The sequence below is a fragment of the Balaenoptera physalus genome, assembly GCF_965194825.1.
Source record: "Balaenoptera physalus genome assembly, chromosome: 7".
Classification (NCBI taxonomy): domain Eukaryota; kingdom Metazoa; phylum Chordata; class Mammalia; order Artiodactyla; family Balaenopteridae; genus Balaenoptera; species Balaenoptera physalus.
This window is the reverse complement of record NC_138886.1, coordinates 13,265,204-13,287,572: the sequence shown is the minus strand read 5'-3', so window position 1 is coordinate 13,287,572 and position 22,369 is coordinate 13,265,204. Positions and strand designations below refer to the sequence as shown.

The window sequence follows — 22,369 nt, the reverse complement described above, 5'->3', positions numbered from 1 at the left end:
GGCAAGCCAGAAGGGTTGGTCACCTTACCTGCGACAACCAGCCTTGGAAGCTGGCACTGTTGAAAGCAGACTCCAGCCCAGGGCACCCTTTCTTAACCCAAGACCATGTTTCAACCTGGTTACTGGTCTTTGCCCTCCCCACTCCCTCATCCTGATGCAACAGCCTTGCCCAGGAAGGACCCAGAGACCCTACCACACTGTGCTCAGGGGTGGCAGCTGCTGTGGTGTGACTGGGTTCCTTCCCTTGGCCTCCCAGCTGCTCCACGTCAGTTTCAACAGCGACCCTGGGACCTTCTGGGTGTTGAGTGCTTAACACCATCTCCTGTAAGCCTCACAACAGTCCTGGAAGGATGTTCCCAGGTGAGGAAACTGAAGCCCAGAGTTGCAAAGTCACTTGCTCAGGTTCATGCAGCTGGTCTGTGGCTGAGCCAGATTTGAACCTGACCTGTCTGACTCCAGAGCATGTGTTTTTCCTGGCTTCCTGTCCCCCCAAAGTCACTCCCCCTCCAGAATTCAACCTTTCAGATTCCAGGCATCAGGGACAGGGCCTGGACCGCCTCTCCACCACACCCCCTGCCCCGACCAGTGGGAATGGATATTTCTTTTTTGTTTGTTTGTTTTTATTTTTATTTTACTTTTAAAAAAATTATTTTATATTGGAGTATAGTTGATTAACAGTGTTGTGTTCGTTTCAGGTATACAGCAATGTGATTCAGTTATACATGTCCATGTATCTATTCTTTTTCAAATTCTTTTCCCATTTATGTTCTTACACGATATTGAGCAGAGTTCCCTGTGCTATACAGTAGGTCCTTGTTGGTTATCTATTTTAAATATAATATGTATATGTCAATCCCAAACTCCCAATTTATCCCTTCCCCCTCCCTTTCCCCTTTGGTAACCATAAGTTTGTTTTCCAAGTCTGTGAGTCTGTTTCTGTTTTGTAAATAAGTTCATTTGTATCATTTTTTAAAGATTCCGCATATAAGTGAAATCATATGTTATTGTCTTTCTCTCTCTGACTTACTTCACTTAGTATGATAATCTCCAGGTCCATCCGGGAGCGGATATTTATATAGCCTCCTTTTACTGGGCCTCCATCTCCCCCTGGGAAGGGAGGGGTGGCCTGGGTGGTCTCTAAGAGCCTCCTTGCAGGGGTGGGAGGGTGAGAGGGGCGAGGTGCAGGGCTTAGCTGGGTCCTGGGCAGGGAGCAAGGGAGGGGCTCACAAGAGTTCTACATCAGGCAGGCTCTCCTGCCACATTGGTCCCCTAACTCTGTTCTAAGAGCTTTCCCAACATCATCCCTTGGAATCCTCACAACGGCCCATGAAGTAGGCACCATTCATTATTTACTCTCCCCATTTTGCAGATGAGAAAACGGAGGCTCAGAGAAGATAATCAGATGGCCCCAGACTGCACACCTAGGATGTGCCGAAGCCACCTGAACTCAGCCTTCTCCAAAGCAAGTGTCTTAGCCCAGCCTTGCCCTCACACTCTTAGCCTCTGCCTCACGCCGCCCCCTCTCTGTGTCCCCCTCCCTCCAACCCCCCAACTCTAATCCTTAATGTTAAACCCAGAGACTAGTGTCCAGGCCACTCAGGCCAACCCATCCGTTTCTCCTTCCACCAGGGGGAGTATGAGCTCCTTGCAAAGACCTCAAGGCAAAAAAGGAAGGGTCTAGCATCTGAGGCGGAGTCAACCAGAAAGGTGGTGCATGCCAGGAGGGGTGGGATGAAGGTGGGGCGGGGGGTAGGAGCATGGCACTTGGGAGGAGGTCACCTGTCTTGAAGTCCCAACCCTGCCACTGCCTTGCAAGGCCCTCCCCTCTGCCAGCTGTTTCCGTGTCTGTAAAATGGGAGGTGAAGTCCACAGAGCATGCTTCTCACCCTGTAATGTACATGTGAATCACCTGGGCATCTTTTTTTTTATATATATAAATTTATTTATTTATTTTTGGCTGCATTGGGTCTTCGTTGCTGTGCACAGGCTTTCTCTAGTTGTGGCGAGCGGGGGCTACTCTTCCTTTGCGGTACGTGGGCTTCTCATTGCGGTGGCTTCTTTTGTTGTGGAGCACGGACTCTAGGCGCCCAGGCTTCGGTAGTTGTGGCTCGCGGGCTCTAGAGTTCAGGCTCAGTAGTTGTGGCGCACGGGCTCAGTTGCTCTGTGGCATGTGGGATATTCCCGGGCCAGGGTTTGAACCCGTGTCTCTTGCATTGGCAGGCAGATTCTTAACCACTGCGCCATGAGGGACGCCCATGGGCATCTTTTTAAAAGGCAGATTCTGACTCAGTGGGTCTGGCGTGGGGCCTGGGAAGCTGCATTTCTAACAAACTCCCCCGGTCGGTGGTGCCCATGCTGCCGGTTCTTGGATGTACCACTGAGAGACCTGCCAGCTCTGACAGCAGTTTGGTTTTGCAAGATGAGCAAGGAAGACTTGACAGGGTTCCAAACTCTTCCGCAGAAGTGGCTGTTCTGTCCCTCATTCTTTTCATTCAACAAGCATTTTCTGGGCCTCTCTGTGTGCCAGGTCCCTGCCTGTGCTGGGGATGCGGAGATGGGCAAGACCCAGTCCTGCACTTGAGGAACTCATGGACGCAAGACCCAGAGATTACAGCCCAGCAGGACCCGTGCAGGGGGAGAGGGAAGCCAGGGTGGGGCATTGTGGGACCAGAGGGGTCCCTGAGCAGACATGGGGGGGTGTTCAGGGAAGGCTTCCCAGGGGAGAAGACTCCTTTACCTACTCTTAATGAATGAGCAAGAGAGCGCCAGGCAAAGGTGAAGGTGGGGAGGGGGAAGGGTGTTCAGGCAGAGGAACTGGCATGTGCGAAGGTCTGGAGAAGAGAGAGGCAGGCTTACTGAGGGGAATTGGTTGTGCAGTGAGAGGGGCCACACACATATGCACAGAGCAAACACATCAACACATCAACGCACACACACACACACACACCCTTTGGAGGTGTAGATGTGGCTGAGAAACAGCGTTCTAAAGAGATGAGAATCCTTATTCAGGAACCTCCATGAGCTCCAGCTGGAGTGGGTTGTTGTGAGATGGTTCCCATGGTAACTCTTTGCTTTCATCCCCCAAAGACACAGCAAGGATTGCTTCCAAGTCTCCTTCACATCCATGACCAAGGCTCCCCCAGCTGCCAATCTCCAGTGTCCAATCCCCGTCCCTTCCCCCACTCCTGGCTCTGAGCCCCCAGGTCTGGGAGAACGCAACCCCAGGGAGTGTCCTGTCACACACAGGGCCCCCACCTACCCCCACCCTTGTCCGCTCCAGTGCCTGCCTGCTCTTCCCCACCCTTGGCCCAATGCTGCCCCAGCAACTTTGGGAGGCAGTTCTGGTTGCCTTCTTTGGAGGTGACTGAAGCTCAGAGAGAAGCAGACTTTTACCAGGTTTGAATCTTTCCACCTGGGGCAGGGATGGGGAGGGAGGTACTGTCTACAAAAGGTCAAGGTACTCAGCCCCAGGTTGTGTACGTTGAGTACCTTTGCCTGGCCTCCGCCCCGAGGCCAAAGCATCCGTTCATCACTTCTGTGATGTTCCCGTAGATATTTGAAGTTTTAACTAATTTTTTATCTGCTGGTACCATCAATTACTGAAAGAGGGATTGTGAATTTGTTTCTCCTTTTAGTTCTTTCGGGTTTTGCTTTATACCTTTTGAGGTGACATGCAAATTTAGAATCGTTGTAGCTGCCTGCTATATTGAACATTTTTTTTCTGCTGTGAATAACTCTCTTTATCTTTAGCATTTTTTTCCCCCTTGAACTCTACTTTTGCTGATATTAATGTAGCTACACAGGTTTACCTATGGTTACTATTTGCATGGCATAACTTTCCATCCTTTTACTCTCCTCGTTTCTGTATCTTTATATTGGACATCTTTCTCTTGTAAGCAGCATATGACTGGGTTGTTTTTTTTTTTTATCCAATGTGTTAATGTTTGACTTTTAATGGGAGTATTTAATCTGCTTACATTTAATATAATTGCTGATCTATTCAGCTGTAGGTCTTCCATCTTACTCTTTGTTTTCTATTTGTCCCACTTTTTCTGTTACTTTTCTCTCCTTTCTTGCCCTGTCTTGCCAAGCTGAAGTTACATACACGGGGAAAAAATACCCTTTAAAAATGAAGGTGAAACAGAGATATTTGGGGCAAATACAAACTGTAATAATTCATCATTAGATCACCTCATCGAAAGAATTAGTAAAGGATAGTTTTCAGGCAGGAGAAAAATGGATCCCAGATGGAAACTTGAAAATGCAAGAAGAAATGAAGGAAAATGGAGAGAGAAAATATGTGGTTAATCTCAACTACTATTGCCTGTATAAAACAATAACAATATCCTCTTGTGGAGTTTGAAATATATAAAGAATTAAAATACCGGATGGTACTAGATGACAATAGCATATAAGTCAGGAGGGGGTAAATGGAATTTTTAGTGGTCTGAGGTTCCTGCATTTTTCTGCAAGTGGTAAGAGTACTAATTTATATTAGACTTTACTAAGTCAAAGATATGTGTTGTAATCTCTATAGTAAGCACTAAAAGAATGGAAAATTAACAAGCTAATGAAGAGATGAGATTGGTTAATAAAAAATACCAAATCAATCCAGAGTAAGGTGAGAAAGGAGAGAAAAATAAAGGTAATAAAAATATTCTTAAATTGAGTTGTGGGCACTCAGGGTTCATTTCAACCTGATTCACATACTGTACGTATATTAGATAAACATTCCTTTGTCTCTTCTCTATAGTTAACAAAAACAAATTTAAAAAACAAAGCAAGTGGCAAAACATTAGGCACATATAATATGATCTCATTTACATATATGTATATGTATATTAAAAATAAAGAAAAAGGGACTTCCCTGGTGGTGCAGTGGTTAAGAATCCATCTGCCAATGTAGGGGACGTGGGTTCGAGCCCTGGTCCGGGAAGATCCCACATGCCGTGGAGCAACTAAGCCCGCGTGCCATAACTACTGAAGCCCACACCTAGAGCAACAAAGAGTAGACCCTGCTCTCCACAACTAGAGAAAGCCCAAGTGCAACAATGAAGACCCAACGCAGCCAAAAATAAATAAATTAAATAAAATGAAAAAGAAACAGAAAATAGGTGAGACAAACAGAAATATATACATATATTTTTTCTGTAGGAAAACAATCTAGAAGCTTATTTGCCAAAATGCAATCAGTGGGTGTCTGCAAGCAAGGGGGGGCATGAATGCTGGGTGGAACTGTCAATTTCTGCCTTGTATGCAGTCTATGGAGTTTGCACATTTTTTTTTCAGTAAGCATGTATTACTCAAATAATTACAGTCACAAACAGGTCGCAAATATATTTCCATTCTGAAGAAATAAATTTTTTAAACGTAGTGAGTATGGGACCTGGTATGCCTTACAGCCTGGAAAGGCCGTTTAGGATGTGGGTTCCTTTCCTCTGCCCAGCGCTCAGCACCTGGAGCTGAGTGACCGACCTCCTGATGTCCTGACCCGCGTCGCCCACACGGTGGCGCTGCGGGGCAGGTTCAGCTGCTCCCGGAAGGGGCGTGAGTAATGGTGGGAGGGAGTGGGCTGCAGTCGCGGTGGGGAGGGAGCGGCACATCTTCGTGAACAGATTTATTTCTTCAGCATCCTGAGACAGGCTCACCAGCTGGCGTCGGGAGCGCTCGCACGCCACGAACCAATCGCCCCGTAGGTGGCTCTGGAGTCTCTCAGCGCCAGCCGCCGGACCATTATCCAAGCCGTGGTGCCGCCCAACCAACCTCGCCGCGCTGAGTTCAATGCCCTCGGGTATCCCAGTGACCAGACCGGATTCCCAGGGCCTGTGGAGCTCTCAAGGGGCTCGGTAAATCATCGTTGGGACTTGTCTCCAGAGGTAGTGAGTTCTAGGTCCATGGAGGGGTGCAAGCCATGTTAACCCACCTCACCTATCAAGGGAGCTGCAAGAGGGTGGAGGGTCTTGCCTTAGACCATTGATCCTGGGTCTCTCTGGGCTGAGATTGGGTGTTTCTGGTCTCTGTCCCCAAATTCTCCCGCATGTAAATCTGAGCAAGTCACCACCTGCTTAAGACACGCCATGGCTCCCCGTTGCCCTCAGGAGAAGGTCCACGCTCCTGAGCCTGCCTCCTGAGGTTCCTCACCACCACCACTACATCCCCAGCCCATAGCCACCTCCTGCACCCCGTGCTCCATCACACTGAATCCTTTCTTTCTCTCCCAGCCGTCATGCACTCTCTCACCTCTGAGCCTGCTGCATGCTATTCCCATTCGCTCAAACACTTTTCCACCCCCTTTTTTCTTGGCTAACTCTGTCGCATCCTTCACACCTATAGTTTAATTGTTGCCTCCTCCTAGAAGACCCTCTGACCCCTATGGGCCGCCAGGCCAGCTCTCCTAATACCACACGTGACTCTAATTACATATTGATTGCTTGCCTCTCCCGCTGGATGGTGGGTCCCTTGTGGCCTGTCTGCCTGGGTCATCGTTGCTTTCCCAGGGCCAGGATGGCACCTGCTCCATAAATTATGGTTTCGTGAAACAGCGTGAGTGTGCATTGAATGATGGGGGCCCCTTCTTTTTGAGGTCCCAAGGGGGCGTGGCAAAGGTGCTTTGTGGGCTGTGGATGGGATGGAGGTGGGAGGGACAAGGCAGTTACAACAGCCCATCCAGAGGAACCACTGGGCTCCCCTTGGACTCCTGCTGCCTGGGGAAATAAGCTGCGATGGCTGGAGACTGCCGGGGCCCCTCCACAGCACACACAGAGCGCCTGGACACACGCTGACCGCAAGCAGTACCAGGAAAGAGGTGGGTGTGCGGCTCAGCTCCACCCGGCTCTGCCCAGCATCCTTCGTCCACATGCGGTCACCTCCCAAACCCCAATGTCCAGCCCACATGCCCCGCTGATGTTGGACATCTCCGCTGACCGTCCTCAGCACTCTCAACTTATCTGAATTCATCATCCTTCCCCAAATTGCTTCTCTTCCTGTTTCCCCATTCCCCAGGCTACCACGCCCCTTCCTCCCTCTCCCACCCACTCTCTAATCACCAAAGCCTGGTCTCTAATCAAGACCCCACCATCTGCCTTGTTGACCTCTCTAGGGTCCTGTGAGGATAACACCCCCTCGCCATCTGCCCCTCACCCCTCCCGCACCCCATATTACAGCCAGACTTATTTTCAGTTCCCCAAACGAGCTGTGACTGTTCTCTCCTCCTGGCCTTGCTACCTGATGAACGAGTCATGTGTCCTTCAGGTCCCGCTTATACACTCCTTCCTCCAGGAAGCCCTCCCTGGTCCAGTGCCCTCCCTTGGGGCTCCCACGGTCACCTGGGCTTCCCCCATTTCTGCCCAGGTCGCACCGTGTTGCCAAACCCGGTAGTCAGTGCTGTGTCCCCGGCTTACTCGGCTGCGCGGCATCACCTCAGGCCCTCCTTGCCCGAAGCCCTCCTCCCCTGGGCTCCCGGGTCCCCGCCCTCCTCCCCTCCCCCACCTGCTCGCTGGCTGCTTCTCAGTTCTCTTGACAGGTTCCTCCTCATCCCCCTGCCCTCTAATGTTGGGAGTGGCCCCCAGACCTCTTGTCTACTCCATCTCCTCTCTCCCTTGGGGCTGGCATCAGGCTTTCAATCCCATCTGCACGCTGACAGCCCCGTGTTTCTGTCTCCAGCCTGGACCTGTCCCCCGACTCCGGGCTCCGCCCCATAAGCTGCTGCTCACCTCTCCGCTGACGGCTAAGGCACACCTCCAGCTTACCTCGTTCAGATCAAGTTCTTGCTTCAAACTCCTTCCTCCACCTGTGCCTCTTGCGTCGTCCCCATTCTTCTGGTTCATGAGGCCAAAAATCTCGGTGTCGTCCTTCATTCCTTTTTATCACCCCACGTCCCATCCATGGGGCAAGCCCGCGGCTACCTTAAAGTACACCCCTCCCCAGCCCTGCCACCCCCTCCACCCAACCGCCTTGTCCAAGACCTCTTGTGGGGTCAAGTTCGGTGGCCTCCTGACCCTTGTCCGTGCTTTAGCCCTGGGCCTTTTCAGTCTATTCCCAACCCAGCAGCCAGCCCCGCTGCCCCAGACCTTCCACAGGCCCCTCCTCACTCAGAGTAACAGCCACGCCTTTCCCTGCCTGCAAGACCTCCCAGAGCTGACCTGCTCTCCCACGACCCCAGTTCTGGCCTCTCTGGCTATTCCCACCTCGGAGCCTTTGCAGTGACTGTTCCCTCTGCCTTTGACACTCCTACCCCCCATATCTGCACAGCTGCCTCCCTCATTGCTCTAGAGCTCTGCTCTAGGCAGCTCTCCCCTCAACTGTTTCCACACAACCTGACTCCCAGGACTTCCGAGCCCCTCACTCTGCCTTGTCTTCCTCAGTAGCCCTTATCACCACCCACCTATCATGTCTGCTTCTGTGTTTATCATCTGTCTCCTCCACTAGAACGTAAATCCTGGAAAGCAGGGATTTTTTTCCTCTTGTGTTCCCTGCTGCATTCTCAATATCTGGCATGTGTAGACCCTCTTTCACCAGACAGTGAAGACTAAGAAGGCAGGAATATGATTGTATTCACCACCGATGCCAGAGTACTCAAGCCATCATCAGTGTTCAACAAATACTGAAAGCATGGATGGATAGGTGGGTGGATGGGTAGGTGGGTGGGTGGGTGGATGGATGGAGGATGGATAGATGGGTGGATGGATGGGTGAATGATGGATGGATAGATGGATGGATGGGTGATTAAGGGATGGATGGATGGATAGGTGGATGGATGGGTGATTAAGGGATGAATGGATGGATGGATGGGTGGATGGATGCATGAATGGGTAGATGGCTATGTGGATAGGTGGGTAGAGGGATGGACCAAGATGTTGATGTAGTATTGTCCTGGGTCTGACTCTACAGGAAAAGGCAGGTCTGTCCACCTGGAGACATCTGAGCTCTAGAGTCATTCTGGAGCACGTGAGATGCTGAGGTCTCAGATCTTGACAGGCGCTTGTAGGACTTCCCCAAACCCCAGAGAATGTGCAATGCTTACTACCAGCAGTGAGGAGAAACTGCTCCAGTATGCCACACTAATCCAAATTTTAAGTTCTCATGCCTTTTAAAATTTTATTTTATTTTTTTATTGAAGTATAGTTGATTTACCACGTTATGTTAGTTTCAGGTGTATGGCAAAGTGATTCAGTTATACATATATATATGTATATATATTTTTTCTTTTTCAGATTCTTTTCCATTATAGGTTATTAAAAAATATTGAGTGTAGTTCCATGTGCTATACAGTAGGTCCTTGTTGTTTATCTATTTTACATATAGTAGTGTGTATATGTTAATCCAAAACTCCTAATTTATCCACCCTCCCTTCCCCCTTTGGTAACCATAAATTTGTTTTCTATGCCTGTGGGTCCATTTTGTATATAAGTTCATTTGTATCATTTTGTTTAGATTCCACATATAAGCGATATCATATGATATTTGTCTTTCTCTGTCTGTTCTCATGCCTTTTGACACAGCAATTCTGCTTCTGAAAATGTCTCCAACAAAAATACTAGCATTGGTGCACAGAAATAGATGTGTGTGCTTGTAATCATGTAAAACAGGGGCCAGCCTGGGTCTCCCTCAGTAGAGGCCCGCTGGGTGATGGTAGCACAGCACACCACACAGGACTTGGTGGCCGATACAGAAATCAAAGAGGATGGATCCATGTGATGAGATGGGAAGATTCAGGCTTGAATTGCTAAGTGACAAGAGCACGTCACAGAACAATCATAGGATGAACCATGTGTGGTGTGAATAAGCACATACTCTGTGTGTGTGTGTGTGTGTCCGTGTGTCCATGCGCATAGGAAGGGGATTGGATTCACACTCACCCACCTCCTCACCACGGTCATCCGTGGGGTACAGAGTGGGATTGGAGGGGAAATTTCCTTATTAGTCTATATACTTCTTTATCGACTTTTAACAATAAGTTTGTGTTCCTATGTAACTGGACAGTTGACCCTATGAATGTTTTAGCACTTGATCTAAACACACATTTTTCTAGCTTCTCGATGGCAGGTGATGGTTTGATGGCAATTGGGTTGGGTGGAGGGCGTGTTGACGGGTTGGTGGTGAGTTCATCAGCCAGGGTGGTGGGCGTGGGATCTGTAATCAGGCTCTAATCAAAAAAAAAAAAAAAAAAAAAAGAGCCTCACCCTGGCATTCAAGGCCCTCTACCCAACTTTCAAGCCCAATCTCCCAGCTTTCCCAAACCCATACAGCAGGGGCTGGCACCCTACAGCCTGCGGGCCAAATCCAGCCCATCATCTGTTTTTGAACAGCCTGCGGGCTAAGAATGCTTTTTACATTTTTTAATGGCTGGGAAATAATCAAAAGCAGGTACTATTTCATGACACAAGAAAATCATATGAAATTCAAATTTCAGGGTCAACAAATAAAAGTTGTGGTTGGAACATGGCCGCGCTCGTTCATTGACGTATTGTCCAGGGCTGCTTCGGAGCTGCAACGGCAGGGCTGAGTAGTTACAACAGAGGCTATGTGGCCGGCAAAGCCAAAAATATTAACCATCTGGTCCTTCACAGAAAAAGTTTGCTAACTCCTGATACATAGTACCTTCTATCCCAAGCAAATCAGTCAGCCATGTGGTCCCACTACTTGGCCTTTGCTTTCTCAGGTCCCTCTACCCTACATGCTGTCTCTCTGTCCCTCCTCTTGTCTACCTGCTGGAAAACTAGCCATCCTAAAAGATGGTTTCCAACCCCCATGTGACCAGTGGGGCTGACCCATCCCCTCCTGGCTGGTGCCTTGGGCGTCCCTCCCTGCCCTCCCTCCCCCCATCCTAGTGGACCCTCCCGGGCAGGGACCCTGATTCATTTCTGTGTCTCCAGCGTTTGGCACAGTCTCTGGCTAAAGTTTGCTGAACTGCATGACTACCATCATGCTGTGTCGGTAAAACACTTCCAGGCTTCTTGGGTTTTTTCCTGACTCACCACAAAACCTGAAAACTAACCAGGAAGCATGAGGAGGGGTGCAGATCAGGTGCAGTGCAGAGGGCTGAGCTCATGTGAGGGGCGCTGATGGTCCCAGGGGCTTCCCCCAAGGCAGAGTCACTCTGTGGCCACAGAGGAAAAAGCCAGGACCAGTGTGGAGCGGCACCTGGAGGACACAGCCTGACTCCACTGAGGAAGGACCTTACTTGGAATCAGAGGCAACTGACTTCCTGGGGGGGAGGGAGTTCCCCATCCTGAGAGGTAAGCAAGCAGAGTTTGGAGCAAGGATGACATAGAGAAGATTCCTGCCCTGTTTTTGTGTGTAGGGGGGGCAATGAGCTGGATGAGCCTCCAACTTGGGGCTCTGGGAAGCCTGGGATTCTCTTGGGGCGATGACCAGGCACTTGGGCACCACCAAGACCAAGTTCTGGGGGCTAGGGGAGGAGGCGGATGGAGAGCATTATCCCTGCCAGCTGCTGAAGACCCCCCTCACATCATGCCAGCCTGCTTCATCCCTGCTGCCGGAAGGCAGGGCGTGCCCGTGTCTCCAGGGTTTCCCAGAACCCGAGGCAGGGCCCTGGGACCCAGCAGCCAGGATGTCCCACGTGGAGCCCCATAGCTCATCACAGAGTCGATGATGTCAGGAACTTGAGGACCCCAGGCCACCATCCCTGCCATCTCCTTGGCCCTGGAAATCCCCTAACTGCCGGCATTTATTTAGAGCTTGCTTCTCTTCCCGGAAAGGTCTGAGGTTCTTTAATGATAATTCGGCTTCACATTTGCAGGATGAGAAGCCTACAGCGCATTGTGGTTGAGAGTCCGGGACTTGGAATCCACTATGTGACCACTGGGGGCAAGTGACTTAACCTTCCCAGCAGCGCCACGAAGGACTCAAATTTCGAATCCGGCCCAGCAGTGCGGTGCGAGGGCCGCACAGTCTAGGCCTTGCCCCTGCCGCTTCCGGGCTGGGAGGTTATGAGCGTTTGCTTTCTCTGATTCCCTGTTTCCCCAGGATGATGCAGTTAGGATCCCCTGGGAGGGAGGGCATGGGAATGCACGTGGAGGTGGGGCGTGGGGAGGGGTCTGCTGTCATCAGAAGGAGACCCTCCTTGCCCCCGTGGAGCCAGTGACAGGGCCGGCCTGTAATGTATCAGCCCTCAGTTTCGTGGCCTTTGAGACAAAAAAGCCAAGCGACCCTCTCCTTAAACATAGGAGACGGCTAAGGACAGATGCTTGGAAGGGCCCAGGATGTAAGGTGGGACCACCGGGGAGCAGACCCAAGGCTAGTCTGTCAGTTCTCTCCAACACTGTCCCACCTCCCAGCCTCCCTGTCACCTCTACCCAGACACGCTCCTTTCCTCTTTGGCTGGGAGGCCCTGCTGGGTGCTACGGTGGCACCAGTAGGGCCTTCCCATCAGGCAGACAAGGTCTCAAACCCCAGCTCTGCCACTTCTCACAGACTCAGTGTAGCCTCTCAGTTTTCCCATCTGTGAAATGGACTCAGAAAACTTTTGGGGAAAGTTGGTGAGAGAAGCAGAGAGGGTACCAGCCTCACAGTACAGCCCAACCCCACTCCCAAGTTGAAGACCCTCTGGTTTCCCTCCTGCCAGCTGGCCCTGGGGGTCCAACCCTTAATGAGAAGGGAGGACCCAGTCCAAGCAGATAAGCATGAAGACGCAGGACTGTCTGGACGTGAGAGGCCCTGGAATTCAATGAGAGCTCCTGGATGCTGTGCCAATGTATCAAGGCAGAGGCAGTAGGGGAAATAACAACTACGGCTAACACTTAGTCCTTCCACATGCATTTATTGGGGGTCCACTTCAGTTGGACCAGTTGGGGACCGTTCTGATGAGTGCTGGGGGTATAGCACGGAGCTTGCATAAAAGCAGGGGCTGGCAGATAATAGGCAAATAAATATATAATATAATGTCGGGTGATAGCTATCCAAAGGGCCAGGAAGAAAACTAAGGCCAGGGGTGGGGTGAGGGGAGCGGCAGGGGGCGTGATATCTCAGAGAGGTGGTCGGACACCTGGACGCAGAGGTGGGTAAAGATTTGGGGGCCTCTCGCTCCAAGCAGAGGAAATGGCCAGGCCCTGGGGTAAGAGCGTGAGGGGCAGTTCAAAGAAAAGGCCAATAGGTCTGGGGTGGGGGGCTCGGGAGGGGAGAGGGAGGGAGATGAGATGAGGGGGGCCAGACTACGCAGGAGGGCCTTGAAGGCTGTGCTGAGGGCTGAGGGCTCTCGATTTTAGCTTTACGGAGCGCTTCCTCTGGCCCTGTTCTAAGTTCCACCCATATTACCTCACTAATTCTCCCACCAGCCCTCCAGGGACTCTCCTTACCTTCTGATTACAGATGAGGAAACTGAGGCACTGAGAAGTAAAGTCACTTGCCGGGGGTCACCCAGCTGGTAAATGGGGAGCTGGGATTTGGACCCAGGCAGGCTTATCTGTCCGCATCCGAGAAACCAGCCAGGATGCTCCGAAGTGGACTCAAGCCCACGTTGGTCTGTGTTCTGGAGAGGAGCCACGTGGGGTTGGGAGAGGGTCCGAGCCTGGGGTCAGGTTCCACCCCGGTTCAGAGCCCCAAGAGAAGAAGACACCGTGGGCCGCCCCATGGGCTCCATCTGGCCATGGACAGCAGGGTTTAACTAGAAAATCAGAACCTGGAGAAGAGAATTGGAAAGCTCACACCACTGGGGATGCTGGATGTCTCTGAGCCTTGGTAAATGCAGTAGTGTTGCCTGCCCTTCCTCCTCGTGTCTGCCAGGCGAACTCCTCTTCATCCTTCCCGGGCCAGCTCAGTTGGGCCCTCCTCTGCAAAGGCTTTTCTGATTCTGCTGAGCAGATGGCCCCCTCCTCCAGCCCCACTTTACCAGCTTCCAGCTTTTAGACCTTTGAGTTTTGATTGTCCCTTTATGTGTCTGGCTCCCAGGCTTGGCCCAGCCCTGGGTGTGGCGGAGGCAGAAAGAGTGAGTGGGGAGGATGCAGCGTCATCTCTGTGCTAGCCTGCTGGCCTTGTCCTCCCAGAAGGGAACACGCTGACCACCGGGTGCCCACTGTCTCTCTCCTGTGCCCACGGCCATGCTCCCTTCCCCCGCTCCCTCCGGCTGACTGTCCTCCCCACAGGCCGACTTGGGGCCAGGTGCCATCAGTGACTACCTAGCCCCTTTTTTACATGGAGCGATGGGTCACCTGTGGAATCAGGAGATTCCTGCCGCTGCTGGAACAGGGCAGCGCAGGGGACTAGTGCTCTGGGCTGTGTCAGGAGCTTCTCCACTGACCTCTGACCCTGCAGCCAGGAGGGCCTCCTCCACACCTCCACATGTCTGTCTAAAATTCCCACAACAGACTCGAAATCACTATCCCCAAACCCTCCCGGGTCTCCCCCAGCTCTGTAGGCCAACCCAGCCACTCAGGCCAAAAGTCTGAGCCATCCTGGATGTCTCTTTTCCCTTCCTCCACATCTGATGGTTCTGCCTGACCCAAGCGCCCCACTTGCATCCTGAAATCCACCTGCTTTTCTCCATCCTTGCCCCTAACACCCTAGTGGAGTCCCAGTGTCTCTGGCCTCAAAGATGGCAGCCAGGTCTTCTCTGGCCTCCTCGTGTCTACTCTGCCCCGCTTCGGGCCATTCTGCACACAGCAGCTGGGGAGGCTTTCATGTCACTGCCCTGCTTCGACCTGCAGTGGCTCCCACACTCCCCTGGCCCACGGGGCCCTCTATGAAGTGGCCACTGTGACCTTTTGCTCTTCTCTTGGACCATTCTCCTGCCTGTCCATCCAGCCCCAGCCATGCTGATCATCCTTCTGACCCTCCCGCTCTCCAAGCTCACTCCCACCTCAGCACCTTTTTCGTAGCTCCTCCCGTTCCCCGAAACTGCTGGTTAGGTCATTGCTCAGATGTCACCTCCTCCGAGGGGCCTTCCCTGACCACCTGACTACATGCGGCACCCTGTCATGCTCTGTCATGCAGCCCTGCTTTAATTCTCCATCTGACAGCGTGTGTGCCCCCCCATGCCCCACCCCAGCCCCACGAGAGCAGGGACACGGCCATCCCAGCCCCTAGCACAGGGCTGGGTACAAAGTCAGTGCTCCATACTGTTGGCAGAACAAGTCAAAGAACCAGATGGGGCTCGAATGCGCTTTGCTGCCATGCCAGGAATGTACAAAGGCTGGCACTCTTTGACCCAGAAATCTCACATCTAGGGTTTTACCCTAGGGAGGGCATGAGACAGATGTGCACAGAGTATGTTCCAGATGTTCACTGCAGTGTTGTCAGTCATCGTGAAGAACTGGCAACAACCTAGGTGTCCATCAGTAGGGGAATGGCTCAAATCAGGTACAGCACAGCCAAAGGGGGGAAGGTTGTGCAGCCACTAAACGGGAGATAGGTCTGTTTGCATTATGTCACCAAGGGAAGGAAGCAGAGCCCAGTGCTGGAGACACATTTATTGTAAAGGAATCCCCCAGGGTTGGAGCTCTGGTTGCACTTAAACATCTGCCCTGACATTCTCGCAATCCCTTGTCACTCCCCATTGCGTGCTACCTTTTTGCCTCCATGCCTTTGCTTGTTTAATTCACAAAATGAGGGAAATGGATTGGGAGGGTGGGAGCTGCCAGGCTAATCCTACTCTGACCTTGACCTGTGAGAAAGCAAGGTCCAGGGAGGGAAGCACCTGGCCCAGGCTCACACCACCTGGGGACACAGCCAGAACAGGACCCAGGTCCCCGTCCCACCAAGCCCCACCTCCTGCTCTCAGCTGGTTCTGGGGGCACAGCCTGGTGCATCCTGAGCTTCACTGTGAGACCCTTAAGGTAAGTCCCTTCTTTCAGAACCTCAGTTTCCTCATCTGTAAAATGGGCCTATATTCCCCCCACCTCCCTTATAAACTGTGGAGATGATAAAAGTTTGGATAAGAATGAGCATTACCCTTTATTGAGTGCTTAAGACTCACCCACCTGGTCCTGCCCTAAGGCCCTGATGCACCTTATCACATCTAATCCACACGACCACCCTATGAGGAAGGGCCAGGAGTAGCCCCATTCTGCCAACGAGACTCCCAGGGGTGTAGTAACTAGCTCAGTGTCACCCTTCTACTAAGCAGCAGAGTCTGGAAACCTAGGTGGTCAATTTCAGCCCCATCACACTATAACTAGAAAAGGACCACAGTGCCCATGTGCAAATGGGCCCCCATAGCTCCTGGAATCCTGGAACTCCCAGAACCCCTGGGGTCCCAGAGAGCTGGGGAAGTGGTGGTGGTGTAACTGGACCTGAACTCAGCTGTTGACTTGTGGTCCAGGGGCCTGATCCACCACTCCTAGATGCCCCCCGCCCCACTGCAGCCTGCCCTCCACACCCACTGAGTCAGAGATCTAGGGAGCCTGGTGCCTGCAGCTGCCTGGGTAGGGCCTGACCTCCCTGTAATTAAGGCAGCGGGAGGCTGGGAGCTGAGATCTGTCATCCAAGGAGGGGTGGTGAAGGGTGACAGAGGAGGGCCAACTCTGTCAGGCTGGGCCAACCACGTCAGCAGCCACTGGCTGCTCTGGGAGCAGCTGGGCAGCAGTGGGTCGCTGGGAGGGGCCCAGGTGGGTATTTCCCTCCCTGCCACCCCTGGCTGGGTCCTCCTGCCAGCCTCCTGGTTTATCTCTCTGTCTCCCATCTCCCTCCTCATTTTTAAAAAAATTTTTTATTGACAGATACTCGATTTTTTTTTTTTTTTTTTGGCTGCACCCCACGGTATGCAGTGACTTAGTTTCCCCAACTGGGTATCAAACCTGTGCCCCTTACAGTGGAGCCGCGGAATCCTAACCACTGGACCACCAGGGAATTCCCCCATCTCTGTCCTCTTGATGTCTCCTCTGCCTCAGCCCCAGATCCATGTCTCCAAAAATCTGGTCACCAAGGCTCAGCTTCTAATGTTCCAGTGATTCTGCGGAGAACAGAAAGTTTTCTCCTGCTGTAAGTGCAGAGAGTTAAGGAGCGTCCTGGGAAGGGGTCTTTGCAGGGATACCCAGGCCTCCATTGGAATGCAGGCCATTCTCTGGAATAGAGGGCTTCTGAGGCTGCTTGGTCAAACCCACACTCCCAGGCCTTCATTCCAGGGGCTCTTGCTCCAGCCCCAGCTGGCTCATCTGCCCTGACATCCTCCCAGCTGTTGGTCATTCCCATTGCGTGCTGCCTTCCTGCCTCCATGCCTTTGCCTGTGCCATTCCCTCTGCCTGGGATGCCCGCACCTACCCCCACTCATCCATCCAAATCCTGCTCTTCTCTCTCTGTCCAGTTCAGTTGCCTCCTCACCCAGGCAGCCTCCCCTGATTGGGCCCAAAAGACACACTCCCTCTCCTGCAAGCCCGGGGCCCTGTTCTATATTCTGGGTCTGATGTGGATTGAATTACTGCATCTTTGTCCTCCCCCAGCACCGCCACCACCAGCCCCTCCCCCAGCACCAAGGGTGTGACCTCTCTGGGGTCCAGGCCTGGTCTGGAGGCCACTCACAAGCCTCGAACAAGCCACTTCCCCTCTCTAAGCAGTCTTGCCCTCATCTGCAAAACAGGACAGGCAGGGTTTCTGCCAGAGGGGTCACTGAGGAGTGACTGAGACCATGTGGGAAATGCTCGGAATGGTGCCCGGCTTTGGTGACCGCTTAGTGAGCGGTACCCGGCGTTATCATAGCTGTTCCTGCAGAGGCCACGTGTCCCTCTCCCCTGGGGACCTGACAGCCTCCCCAGTCCAGTCCTGCCCGAGCGTCCATCCTCTTACACAGTAGCCAGAGAGGCCTTTCTAAAGAACAGCCAGGAATGTGTCACTCCCGTGGGTCATCCCCTGGTCAAACCTGAGAACCATACCCCCGTGAGACCCTGCCCGACCCGCTGCTGCTTCTCTCCACGGTTCCGTCTCTCTGCGCCACCTGTGCCGTGACCGCAGCTTCAACCACCCAGAACTTATTTGGGGGTCACTGAACACCCCAAGTACCCTCTCAATTCGAAGCTTCTGCACAGGCCACTCCCTCCACCTGGCACACTCCCTCCTTTGTCACCTGGCTAGCTCCTACTCATCATAAGGCCCCAGCTTAGGGGCCCATTCCTCCAGGAAGCCCTCACTGACCACCTCCCCCATCCAGGTGAGCCAGCCCTTCTTTATGCTCCCACAGCACTTACCACACACACTGCGCTGCACTCACCTGTTTACCTGTGAGCTCCAAGAGACCAGACACTGCCACTTGCTCCCCACTGCAAACCCAGCACCTGGCACGGTGTCTGGCGCCGAGTAGATGTTCCAGAAAAATTTTTAGTGTCTGACTGAATGGATGGATGAGTCAATTTCTGCATCCCCCACACCGCAGGAAATGTCTGTAGAACAGATTTGAGTGGGAGGTTCCAGCAAAGCCTGGGAGAAGCCCCTGGGGTTTGGGCGCTGGGCAGTGAACAGAGCGGACCCCGCATGCCCTCCCACGGGTGGGTCAGCCTCCCCCCTTCCCACAGATGCCTGGGCCCCAGAGCCAGCTTCCAGATGCTCAGCCCAGGCTCAGCCTTACCTCTTAGCTCTTCCATCTGCACAGCGGGGCCAGATCCCCACAGCCAGCATCGCAGGCAGCCAGGCCAATCGTCCCCGGCGTCTTCCTATTTTAGACATCTCGCTGCCTCGGTCCCTTCTAATGTTTCCAGCCAGGCTGCGGGGGGAGGAAAAAGAGGTTACTGCTACTTTAAATGTACTGTATGAAGGCGAGGGCTGGAAAGGGGCCTGCTTGCAGGAATACCCAGTCATCTAGTTGGAAAAGCCGCCAGATGGAATACAAAAGGAGAAACCCAGACGCTCATGGAGACAGCCTCGGTTCATAAATCAGGCGGGGCCAGGGGCTGGGGGCGCACACGCCATGGAGCCCGACTCCCTCCTGGACCAAGACGACTCCTTCGGTAAGACAAGCGCCGGCAAAGTGGCAGAGTTGGGGATTCAGCCGCTGCTCAGGCAGACTTTTCTCTGTTGGCTGCAGGAATCCGAGTTAAAGCGGGGAGGAAGATGGGCACTGCCTGGTCTTGGGACCTGGGGGTCATGGGTGCCGGGAATTTTGGCACAGCGTTGAAGGGTTCCAGGAGCGGGGCCTGGGGCAGCCCCTTGGACCGGGCATTGGCAGGGTTGGGAGAGGGAGAGAGAGTTTCGGCGGCTTCTGTTTTGCTCCTGGACGGAAGAAGGAAAGGAAGGAAGTTTGCAGCCCCCCTGCCTGTCTGCCTCACTCGCTGTCCCCAGGCCTGCCGGGTGCGGGTGCTGCGGGGAGTTTAATTAGTGAGATCCTGCAGATAAATATAGATGGACCAGGCAACAGGAACGCAGTCTGTAATTAAAGCCCGGCTGTAAGCACTCCTCGCTTTGCAGGGCCCCAGGAGCTGCCACCGGGGAGCTGCCCCTGACGCAGGCTCCCTGCAAACCCCGGGCAGATTGTTAGGGAAAAGTTGCCTGGGACAGAGCAACTTGTCTGGAGCCCACGGCAGGGACTTGTAAGGCTCGGAATGCCTCGGCCAGGGCAGTTTCTGCAGGCTTGGGGCTCCAGGGGTGCAGGGAACTAAGACCCCATTGCTCAGCCCGGCCAGGCTGTGCACCTTTGGCTAGGACGCCTGGGGCGCTCTGGCCATCTCTGTGTTGTGCAAAGGAGAGAGGCAGGAGGGCAGGAGGGACTGAGGGAGGAGGGCCCTGGGGGGCCAGCAGGTTTTAGGGCTCAGTAGGGAGAGGGCCCTTTTGGCCTCAGAGAGGAGCGCTAGTCAAGGGAGGCCTCACCCCAGCTTGGATCCGCCTTTTGGGGGCCCAGACCCTCCTGGGACCATGGTCCCTGCTAAGAAAACTGTTTTCTTCTCCCTCTGGACCCCCAAGCCCCACCGCAGCCAGGCCTGGCCGCTGGGCACAGATTCAAGGCCAAATTACCTCCCTCCTGCCAGCTTCAGCTCTTTCCAGGGAGAGGGGCCCTTTGCCACGTTTGGAGCTGCACCCCTCGGGGGAGCTTGGCAGCCCGCTGGCCTGGCGTCTTTGGGCGGTCGGGTGGCCAGTGGACGCACGCCGAGTGACCCCCACGTGCCAGGCTCTGTGTCAGGGTCAGGGATGCTGGAATAAAGAACTCAAGCCTAAAAAACAGTTTGTGTTTAGTGAATGTTGGGAGGAAAGAGAGAGGGAGAGGGGAGAAAAGGGAGACGGAGGCCCTGGCCCTGGAAGAGCTCCCAGCCTCCAATGGGAGACAGACAAATGATACTGGGTTCAGAGTGATGAGTTCCTCGGGGGGAGGTGGGGGCAGACCGTCTGGGGTGTGCGACAGGCCCGCTGGTCTCCAGAGATGTTCCCCTGAAGCTTGGCACGGGGATGCTACCCCACGGAGGGCACAGACCCTTGTCTGGGGGACCAACCCAGAGCCAAGCAAGGCTCCAAATCCCTTGGGGCTCCATCTCCCCACCTGGAACCCAGTGGTCTCTCGGGAACCCACAATCCCGACCTGCTGTCCCCTGGGTTTGCTAGTGGCAGCCTTGGGGCAGGGTAAGCCCAGGGGCCCTGGAAACGGAGGCTGCTTGCACCCTAACTGAAGGGCCCATGCACCATCAGATCCTTGTCTTCCCCTGTGGCTGGCCTTCTGGAAGCTGGTCAGGCAGTGAGGAGCCTGGAAACTGAGAGGAAGAGGACAAGGGACAGGAGAGGGTTCCTTAGGAAAGGGGCAGGCAGGAATGGAGGGGAGCCCAGGAAGTCCTTGGGAATGTCCCCACGCTGAACGGGCCATCCTGGCCAGGGAAGCAAGGGACATCTGTGGCCTCAGAGTCACTTCCTCTCTAAGCCCAGGTCCTGCATTTATTCATCTAACAAATACTACTTTCAGGTCCTGGACTAAGTTTTGGGGTTGGAGAGGTAAGTCAAACCTTGTCTCTGTCTTTGTGACACTCCCAGGCTAGTCTGGGAGAGAGAGGTAAGTGCTCTCTGATGGGGAAGGCCAGGGTTCCCTGGAACACCTAACCCCACACGTGGAGTCCAGGAAGGCTTCCCGGTGGAGGTGACTCCTCCACCGAAGAAGAGGATGACTCTCTCTTTTCTGAAACAATTTCTTCAGCTGGCTTCTGGGCTAGGCCACCCTCCTGATTTTCTCCCATCTGTTCTCAGTCTCTTTTTCTGGTTCCTTCTCTTGAACCCCTCCCGCTACCTGTTACCCACGTGGTCCTATCACCAAGGTCAGCATCTTCTGCCTCCCTCCGTGATCTGACTGTTCTGTCCTCACCCCCTCACTCTGTAGGCTCCAGCCATAGTGATCTGACCTTCCTCACACTCAGCAAGCTAGTTATCAGCCCAGGGCCTTCACACACGTGGTTTCCTTGCCTCTTCCTCTCAGTCTTCACTGAGCTAATTCCTCCTCCTCCTCCCAGTCTCCACTGAAAGTCACTTCCTCAGAGGAGCTTTCCCTAGATCATGTTCCCCCGATCCATCAAATTAGATCCCACTCTTCTGCTCTCTCTTTTCCTTTATAGGACCTGTTCCTAGTTGCACTACACATTATGGTATGTGTATGTGTTTAACCTCTGTATCCCCCACTAATCTCTAAGCTCCCTGACAGCCGTTATCCTCAGAGCATAGCTCTCTGCCTGGCCTGTAGTAAGCATCCAACAAATACTTGTGAATGAGTGAGTGGGCGATTCGGTTGGCCTAGCCAAAGAGGTGAGGAAAGGCATTCCAGGTAGAGAGAACAGCAGGTGCAAAGGCACGGAGACTGGAGAAACTTCCAATGAGGGTGATGCTTCTGGTCAGGGGTTGGCAATCTGAGCTCCTTAGGGAGCCCAGGAGCCTCTATGGGGACAGGGTTGGGAGAGGCACAGCTGGGGTTGGGGTTCTGGGCCCCCCTTCCCTGCTTCAAGCAGGGCAAGACTCCCTTCCGTCGGGTGGATATCCTGAGCTCTAATTCCGTTCATCAGGTGCTCAGGGGCTGCAAGGAGTTTGGCTACGTCCCCAGCCACTGACACTGATGTTCTGGAGGCCTCCGGCACATTCAGGGCATCTCAGCAGACAGGGCTGAGTAGAGCCCCATAGGGGGTCCTGAGATGAGGGACCCTTAGAGCAAGGCCAGCGAGGGCTCAGACCACAGCTGGGGGGAGTGGCAAACACAGGAGCAGGGGTTTCTTTTACACAACATTCACAGGCAGGAAGGCAAGGAGGAGGGAGCTTGGAGACTGTGCACTAACCCTAGCAGAGCCCTTCGTGGAGGGGCTTCAGTTTCCCCATGTGTAAGTAAATTGGGGCGAGGGCCAGACAAGATCTGACCGACCCCCTCTGGCATGGGCCCTTCAGAGCTGCATGGAAAGGCCTGCCCAGAGAATCACTTCCTTCCTCTGTGCCTGTGATTGCTGAGGGAGGGGGCAAGATGATCAACTGCTCGCTG

General features: G+C 53.4%; 1 protein-coding gene across 2 annotated transcripts in view; it reads left to right on the top strand.

Annotated features, from left to right (window-relative positions):
• Window positions 1-18,667: 18,667 nt before the first annotated feature.
• DAB2IP (DAB2 interacting protein) overlaps window positions 18,668-22,369 on the top strand; it is a 193,648-nt gene continuing 189,946 nt past the window's right edge. The window contains exon 1 of one of the 2 annotated variants that reach the window (XM_082467849.1): window positions 18,668-18,890. In XM_082467849.1, coding sequence (XP_082323975.1) covers window positions 18,851-18,890 — 40 coding nt within the window. In that variant the 5' untranslated portion in view covers window positions 18,668-18,850. The remainder of the gene's footprint in view (window positions 18,891-22,369) is intronic. The other variant, XM_082467850.1, reaches the window with a different exon arrangement.